Source organism: Poecilia formosa, unplaced genomic scaffold, assembly GCF_000485575.1.
Source record: "Poecilia formosa unplaced genomic scaffold, Poecilia_formosa-5.1.2 Scaffold329, whole genome shotgun sequence".
Lineage (NCBI taxonomy): Eukaryota > Metazoa > Chordata > Actinopteri > Cyprinodontiformes > Poeciliidae > Poecilia > Poecilia formosa.
Window position 1 is genome coordinate 233,894 of NW_006800268.1, and position 8,634 is coordinate 242,527.

Consider the following 8,634-nt stretch of genomic DNA (forward strand, 5'->3'; position numbering starts at 1 on the left):
GGCTTAAAAAGAAAAGAAATTAAAGACTTTTCTTTGCATACAAACAAAAAAGCAAAACAATGAAAATGTTTACAAATGTGTATAAACCAAAAATTAACTATGAAAACAGATGAGCAAAATAATCTAAATGTACAACAAATGATATATTTTGATATTAGTGATTTAATCTGTTGCTACCTTTAGGAAATGAATATAAGTCTGTGTAATATTGTATTAGAAGGCTCTAAGAAAATGTATTTACATCAGTAGAAATAAATTTTCTTAGTATTTGGTAGGATTGCGTTTTAAAATGAATGACTTGGACCAAATATGGTTCAGGACAATGGTAGACTTTTAGGTCACCTTGCTCACACACCTTTTTATCCAGTTTTTATCTAGGACTGAAATCAGAGCTTAGCTTTGTTGTTTTTAAGCCACTTTTGATAGTATGCTTATGAACAGGTCACCTCCACGCATCTAGAAAATGTACCACAGGATCAACCAGAATTTGTAGAGGTCCAAGTTTCTCTTCCTGATCTCTTGGCTTATTTTATCAGTTTTTTTCAGGATGTATACATCTTAAAATACAAATACATTTATTATTTTCTATATACAAACAAAAAAAAAAAAAAATTTTTTAGGAGAAGCAAAGCCACTTTGTTCTAAATTGTTCTATTTTGTACAGAATAAAAAGATATGCGAAACTGACCATTTCTCTGGGAGGAACGCCCAGTCAGAAACAACCAATCAGAGCCAGGAGGAATGTATTTGTGCTGTCAATCATGCTCCTGTACACACTGCTAGAGGAAGAACAATTTACCGTTACAAAAAATGTTAATCGGTATTATTGGTGGTCCTGTCAGCTAGTGTTAGAATTCACAACAGGCTCTGCTGTAGCAAACTATAGCTGTAGAAGGGGGGAGGGTGTGAGCAGCATTCAGAGGCATTATTGGCAGTGCTAAGACCCTCCTCCTGACTCTGATTGGTTATGTCTGATCTAGGAGGGTATTTCTGCAGATGACAGGAGGGCCACAAGGCGGAGGCAAAGGAGCACGATTTTTTTTCACAGATTATCTGTCCCGTACTGTCATCAGATAGTGACAGTTTTAACAAATATGTTTAATAAAATAAAATAAAATAAAATAAAATAAAAAAACAGAAAAAATAAAAGTCACATAATGCAGTTTTAACTTGATGCCCATACATTCTATTCTATTCTCTCTGAAACGGAAACATTTCTAGATTATGTGCAGAATGTTAAGATATAGTCAATATGTCCAAATATACTTCCACCCTTTGTTCCCTAACATAAACACTGCGGCTGCAGTAGAATTTAAATGTTTGCTATACCTCTTCAGTCTTTTCTTCATGTATTCAGATTCCTTTTTTTTTCTTTTCTAAAAAGACAGTTTGTTTTGTTGAACGCACCCCTAACCCCACGTGTTACCATAGTCCCGACATCGGCTGGCCTCCACCATGTTGGAGGAAATCCGCCCCTGGGCTGCTCCTCACTCCCTGTCAGATTAGAATTTAATCCGAAGAGGAGGAGGAGGACGCGCTATCAAGACGCTGCCTGCATCTTGGGGGGAGTCGTGCCGCGCCAGTTTTTTTTTTTTTTTTTTAAAGTGTGTGTGTGTGCACACACTAAATAAAGGCGTCTCTAGGTCCTGCTGTCACTTTGCTTTTTTTTTATTTTTTCCCTGCAAATCACGACGGGCGGGTACAAAATGAGCCGCCGGTCCTTCGTTGCTCTTTCTGCTTGTCCGCTGACTTGCCAAGGCGTTAAGATGTTAGCTGGCTAACTAGCTGGAAAAGAGTAACTAAATCGGATTACCTGCTTCCTCTGGGGAACATATTCGTTGCTCGAGCTTGTCAATTACTGCAGCTCCAATGTTCCTCGTGCGTATTAATTGTTGTTTTTAGTTCATTCCATCTCCAGAATTGTGTAAAGAGCCACTACTTTAAGCTTTAATTATTCACTGGCGTTAATATTGTAAGCTAGTCTGGTTATTGGTAAATTACAGCAGCAGACGAAGGGAGCTGGAGGTGGGAAGCGCGTGAGGAACCGCTAACATTAAAGTGGCACCGCTAACCCAGCCGAAAGTCTGGACGGGCGGACTTATGCGCTAGCCTCTCCGCTGGATAGCTGGATCCAGAACTGAAGCTCTCTCCCCGCCGAAGGCAGACCCCAGCCGAAGCAGAGATGTCAGGGAAGGATAAAGACAAAGACAAGGAAAAACAGTCCACCACAGAACGGCTTATCAAAGGTGAGTCACTGTTGCGTGGAGAGAGAAACCACCTGTAGCTTTTGGCCAAACTTTACACTCTTTGTTTGAATGAGAATGAAAGAGATTTTTGTTCTTGTTTGGGGAAAAAAAGTGTATCCTACTTCCTGTTGCTTGGACACACTTTTTTTTTCTTTCTGTGGCATATTAAATACACCCAGAACGATGGTTCACTGAGGCATTGATTTGATTAATTGTATAAATAATAAGTTAAGGCTCAGAGGTCTGCATCTATCAGTCGGTGAAGTAGGGACAGGCTGTTGTTAGAATATATTTGGCACGATTCTAAAATTAATTTCACATTAGAGCATCAAAACAACTTTCAAGTGGTCGTGGATGTAGATTTAAGACGGTTACATTCTGAGGAAATTTATGTCCTTTAAGTTTCATTTCAACTTCTTAGAAATTGTGACCTACAACACAAAAAAAGTCGCTTAAAATAAAAAAATATATATTTTATATGCAGTTTGAAATGGAATGTTTAACATTCTTTGATATATGTTTTTGCCTGACAGTGACTAGAGTAAATGGTAAATTATTTCTATTACCTTTTTATTCAAAGAGTTGCATTTGTATCTGAATATGTTTTCATGATTAAAACAGGGACAGAAACATTCTGCCATGAAACAAAAATACTTAATTACTTTTGTCCTCTAAAATTAATCGGAAAATTTTGAAATGAGGATATGAATCACTTAAAATTCTTAAGGGAATCCAGACCCATTTAAGCATGTGTGTCAAATGAAGGGATAAATTATTAACCGACTATTTGGTCGATTAAAAACAAATCTCACCTTCAGGAAAACCAAACATGAATTTGTCGTATTCAAACGTTAGCAATATTACGATGTTCCTGTTTTAGCGGGAGTGAAAAAAATTGGCAACACATTCTGCGTATGTTTGTTTCGTATTACTGTCTGGAATCCTGGAAACAAAATTGTGTGATGGTAAATGACATATCGCTGCACAAATGGCAGCTACAAACTCACTTACTCACCAGGGGCCCCACTAAAACTCTTGTGGCAGAAAACCCCCAAACCAAGGGCCAGAAGAGAATCTGATGAGTTTTCTTATGCTGTTGTGATATTTAGAGAGGGATGAGAGGAGGGGGCTGAGCAGAACCAGCAATGAGTCAAAGATAAATGTGCATTCCTCGCATAGATTCATATTCGTGACAAATATTATACATATATCCTGCTTGGATGACCAGTAAATTTATACTGCTGGCTGTTGTGTTTCTTTGGGTTTGCCAGTGATAATAAGCAGGGCCAAATTTACAAGGATGTGGGCCCCTGGGCTAGTGAAAATGTCTCAAACCTTCTTAAAAACATTACTTGGTTCTTTATGACTTTTTTTTTGCCAAAGTTATTAAGAGGACTAGCCACTTGCTAGTCCTTAGCAGGATCATACTACCACACATTAGGGCCATAGATAGAAAAAGAAACGTACAGTAAAGTTCCACAACAAAAAAAAACGGAGACATTTTTGGATTAATCTCAGAAATTTTCTAGAAAAAAACTCAGAAACTTCTGAGTTTGAAAAGTTGCAAGAAGACAACTCAGAATTTTTTAGATTAATCTCAGAGAAAAAATAGCTAAGCTTTAATGAGTTTGAATATTTTGGGCTAAGAATGTTTTTGTTGTTGCAAATTTATTACTTTTAAACTTGGAAATTTTTCTCAAATTAGTTTGTGCAAAAAATTCGGAGTTTTTGTCTAGCAATTTTTTTGACTTTTCAAACTCATAAATTTTCATGTTTTTCTTTTTCTTTTTTTTTTTCTTTTTGTTGAGAAATTTACTTCTTTTGGTTTTTTTTCTATCTGCAATGGCCCCAATACGCCGTCATATGACCACACCCCTCCCCTTGTTAAACTTTTTCTCTCTAAACACGCACTCGCACTCCAGTCCGCAACAAACCAACTACTTAACAATCTTTGCTATCTTATCACAGTTGGGGAAAAATCTGGTTCCTTCCCACTGAGCTTGTGGTTGCGCTATAGACAGACATGCCATCATTTGTTGTTTTTGGGTCAGGCAAGTAAGGGGCAACTAATGAGAGAGAGAGAGAGAGAGAGAGAGAACATAACCCAGCCCCTGCAGACGCTGCCTCCTTCACCAGTACGACTACTTAATGCCATCGCAGCCCACATCCCGGTCTGTCTGCAAGGGCACCGGGAGAATGTCCTGCCAGAGGACTGGAATGCTGTAGCTTGAGCCAGTGAGGAGAGAGTGAGTTAATTGTGGAAAGAATCTCCCGAGCAATGTTCCCAACATGGCCAGCCATAGTGTGGAGAGGGGAGAGGGGAAGAGAATAGATAGCACTGTAAGCTGTTAGGAAACCCCAGGTCATGCAGTTCTGCTTTCGATTTTTGCACACCATAACTGTCCTAATGTGAATTTAAAATAAGTTTATTTCCATCTGAAATAATAATAATAAAAATGATAATAATAATCATGATGATAATAATAATAAGTGAAATGCAACCACTAGAGATCACAGCTTGCTATGGCAAATACACCCCAGGCTGGCTGATTTAGCTTTCAAGGCTAATACATTCACCGATAATTAGAGTAATCTGAAGTGGACTTCATGATTCATCCGGCTGCGGTACCGCTCCATTCATCTCCACCCAGCCGCAGCTTTGTAATTCAAGCCCGGCTTATTGTGTCGATTTTTGAAACAATAGCCAACATATTCTAGACGCTGGCTCATATCGCTGTCAAAAACATTATCCTGGACGGGCAGCGCGCGGCGGATGGTCTTTTCTTTGTGCCTCGTGTCGTTTGTTGTCATGCCAGACCGGGGGGTGTTGACGTGGCGCGCGGCGCAGTAGCGTGCGCGTCTGCACTTCTCAAGAGTTCATCCAACATTCATGCTAATTAGGCCAGGCAGGCTTTAATAGGAAGCCATTGTCCGGGTGGTGGTAGTTGATTATTATATTGTTAGCTTATTAGTTTTTAGCTAACTATGCTTTTTCTGGGTTATGTGTTAGGGAGGAAAATTGTGGTTTAGTTCACCGTGTCTGCATATTTTTTCTTTTTTCCCCCCATAAAAAACAATTCATACCCCTTGAATTTAACTTCAGACAGTGACAACCTAGCACAAAGTGACCAGATTTGTAGCAATATGGATACGTAGACCCTTTTTTTTTACTGACAAAAAGTAAAATGTGTGGCTTACTTTTGTTTTGAGTCAACACTTTGTGTGCTGTAATTACAATTGCTTTGTGAAATAGCTCAACCAGATTTGCACAATGTAAGACATTTTTGGCAAAATAGCTCAAGCGCAGTCAGACATGATGAAGAGTGTCTTTTAAAGTATTGTTAGGCCTGTCACCATAACTAATTTTGCTTGATGATAATGGTTCCAGAAATTATTGCAATAAACAATAACATTTTTGTTTTGAAACTACATTTATTGAAGTCATATATTATTAATGACATAACTATGCAAGTTTGCCTTCTCAAAGACCAATAAACTTTAATTTTGTAAAGAAAAAAAAAAGGAAAATACTGGAACTGGAAGATATTTTAAACATCCAACAAAACACATGATAACCGAAAACAATAAATAAAACGGAAACAAAACCGCACGCATCCGAAACAATAAATACAACTGATTATGAAGTCTCTGGAAACAAACCTTAAAAAATATTAATAATCAGAATGCAAGCTATGCGCTGCTATAAATTTTCATTTGAATTTAGGTCTTGACTCTGACAGCCTGTCTTACACGTATATTGTGAAACACAGGTGAACTCTGTTCACTAGTTATGGTAACTTCTTAAGGCAGTTAGTTGGTTTCACAGGATGTTATTCGGGGGGTCGGTGAGGTGATGTGGACTTAGAATGATATTGTGATATTTTGTGGTGTTATGTGGTGTGATATAAAAATGATGATAAAAAAAACCTATTACTTATTTTTATGATTGTGACTGGATGGCACAGCATTCATAGTGCCACAGACACAAATATTGTTCTTGGAAAAACATTTAAATTTTCCACAGTTTTCTTCAGGACACCACTCCCTTATAACAGTATGATTTATGTCACTAAAATGCACTTAACTGAATGTAATCATATTTTCACATTTTCTGATATTTATCAATGCTCTTGTACTGTCGTCTTTTTTTGTTTTGTTTTTTACCTTAAATAACTGAAATTTACCGTGACAACAATAAATCAAAATTCTTATTACAACTAGAAATTTTTCAAGATAAATGATAAACCATATGTTACATTGTTTATTATATCGTGAAATGAGATTTTTTTTTTCTCATTTTCTCATTTCCCTTCACTACTTTGATGTGAACTATCACATGCATAAAGGTTTATTTGGCCATCATGTAAACTTTTTTGAATACTTTTGCAGGTATGTCTTCAAGTCTTGATCCTGCATGCAAATAAACCCAGAATTTATGAATATTGTTATTATTATTGGATGCCCTGTGATGGACTGGCGTCCAATCCAGGGTGACCCCGTCTCACCCGTCGACCGCTGCAGATGGGCGCCAGCTCCCCTGGCGACCCCACTGAGGATAAGCGTGTTAGAAAATGGGTGGATGGATGTTACTATTGGACAGCAGGACAGCCACGTCTGCTTATTTGGACTAAGTTTTCAGTTCTTCGCTGTTGAGACCCATTATTACAGTCCAGCGAGCGTAATGACTTCCAGCGACCGCTTGTGACTTTTTGTTGAAAACATCTGCCTGAGTTTTTTTATTTATTTATTTATTTATTTTTTTTACGGTCCTGATGCGTTCCCTCATTCTTTCTTCATGTCCTTCCAGGTCCTGCTTTGTGTGCGCTCAGGTTTCCCCTTATGTGTGGCGAGGCTTTTAAGTAAACAGCCCTTGGATCTGGAAGCCCTCGCTAATAGAGGCTTTACCTAATCTGTTCTTAAGACTTGTACCTCAGCTTACAGCTCTCTTCATGGCCGTGCCTTGTAGGTCTGGGAGCACTTACTGTTTATTTATACCTCACCGGTCAACACATGACAGCTTGTCCTCAGCTCCGGGCGAGTCAAGCCTGGTCCATGCTGCTGCTGCTGCTGTCTGTGGCCGAGTTAACATCAGTTACCGGTAATCCTTCACTTTCAGTCAAACACCACCTCCAATCCTGTGTTTAGTGACTGGACTCTATTAGATCAGCTGTAAAAACAATGTGTCATGTACTTTGTTTACTATGAAAACAGGAGAGACCTTGAATCCAGCCAACTATACACTTATACACAGCTTTGATTATTATAGACAAACACCCACACTAAAAAATCATTACTGCTCCTTTCAGGTTGCACTTTGATTTGCCCTCTGAGGATGTGATAACATTCTTAGTGTCTCTTTCTCTCCTTCCTGTCCTTGTTCATTGCCTCTCTGGCACAGCTTTTATCACATGAGCAGTCCTCATCTGCACTGGCTGATATTGGAATATGTGTCACATTTGATAGCATGGGATGGGCTCTGCGCAGACATTCACATTGATTTGATTATTAGGAGTGTTGGGTCTGACCATCAGTGATGGCAAATACCGTCCGTTTTTTACGTCTCTATAAACTGCCTGAAGTAAAGTGTGCTGCGTTTCTTGTAATCAGAGATGTCACCCAGAAATCTGTCCCCGGTTTCCAGTTTGCTCATCCCGGATCGGATCGGTGGTCGGTTGGTTGCAGTAGCAGCCGTTGTAGATGAAGCTGTTGTAGATGTAGGATTTCTGATTGCTGTATCTCTGCTTTAAAGGCGGTGCCACATCCACGCTTCAGGCCATGAGGCGGTGGCATAATGCATTTGCTGCCTGGTTTGTTATTAGCCTCTCGCTATAATCCCTCCTAACTGTTTCTGGTGGTGGGAGTGAGAGAGCCTGGATCACTCTCTGACTCTCTCTATCCCTGATTTGTTCGGGCGAGTCCAGAAAAATCTGCAGACAAAGCTGCTGTCATTGTTGAAGCACAGAGTGGCTATTATTTTATAACCAGGAGTTGGACTCTTCTAACAACGACACACTTAGCATTTGTTCTTCTGTCTTGCTGCCATGTGAGGGAGAGCATTAGGTAATCGATGTCCTTCTAATTGCCAACAAGCTCTTATCAGAAGGCACCGAGTGGCTCTCTGCAGCAGAGAGCTGCTGTAGTTGATGTGGCCACGCTGTAAGTGCACTGCCATCCCAACGCTGGAATTTTCTCTTTCAGGCTGTTCAGTTTTACTTGTGCACTTAACAGCTTTTTGATCATGAAACACTCGGGCCTGAGCTTCGAAGGCGCCGACCTTTGTGATGGCAGTAAAAGGATTGTGTAGGTGGTGCGGAGCAGCTTACCTTACAGGGGGAGGGTGTGTGTGTGTGTGTGTGTGTGTGTGTGTGTGGGTGTGTGTGTGTGTGTG

At 39.5% G+C, this 8,634-nt stretch overlaps 1 protein-coding gene across 3 annotated transcripts in view; it reads left to right on the plus strand.

The window, feature by feature from the left end:
• The first annotated feature begins 1,432 nt into the window (after positions 1-1,432).
• ppp3cca (protein phosphatase 3, catalytic subunit, gamma isozyme, a) overlaps positions 1,433-8,634 on the plus strand; it is a 33,196-nt gene continuing 25,994 nt past the window's right edge. For 2 of the 3 annotated variants that reach the window (XM_016661445.1, XM_007573433.2), the window contains exon 1: positions 1,433-2,246. In XM_016661445.1, the coding sequence (XP_016516931.1) occupies positions 2,183-2,246 (64 nt within the window). In that variant the 5' untranslated portion in view covers positions 1,433-2,182. The remainder of the gene's footprint in view (positions 2,247-8,634) is intronic. The other variant, XM_016661446.1, reaches the window with a different exon arrangement.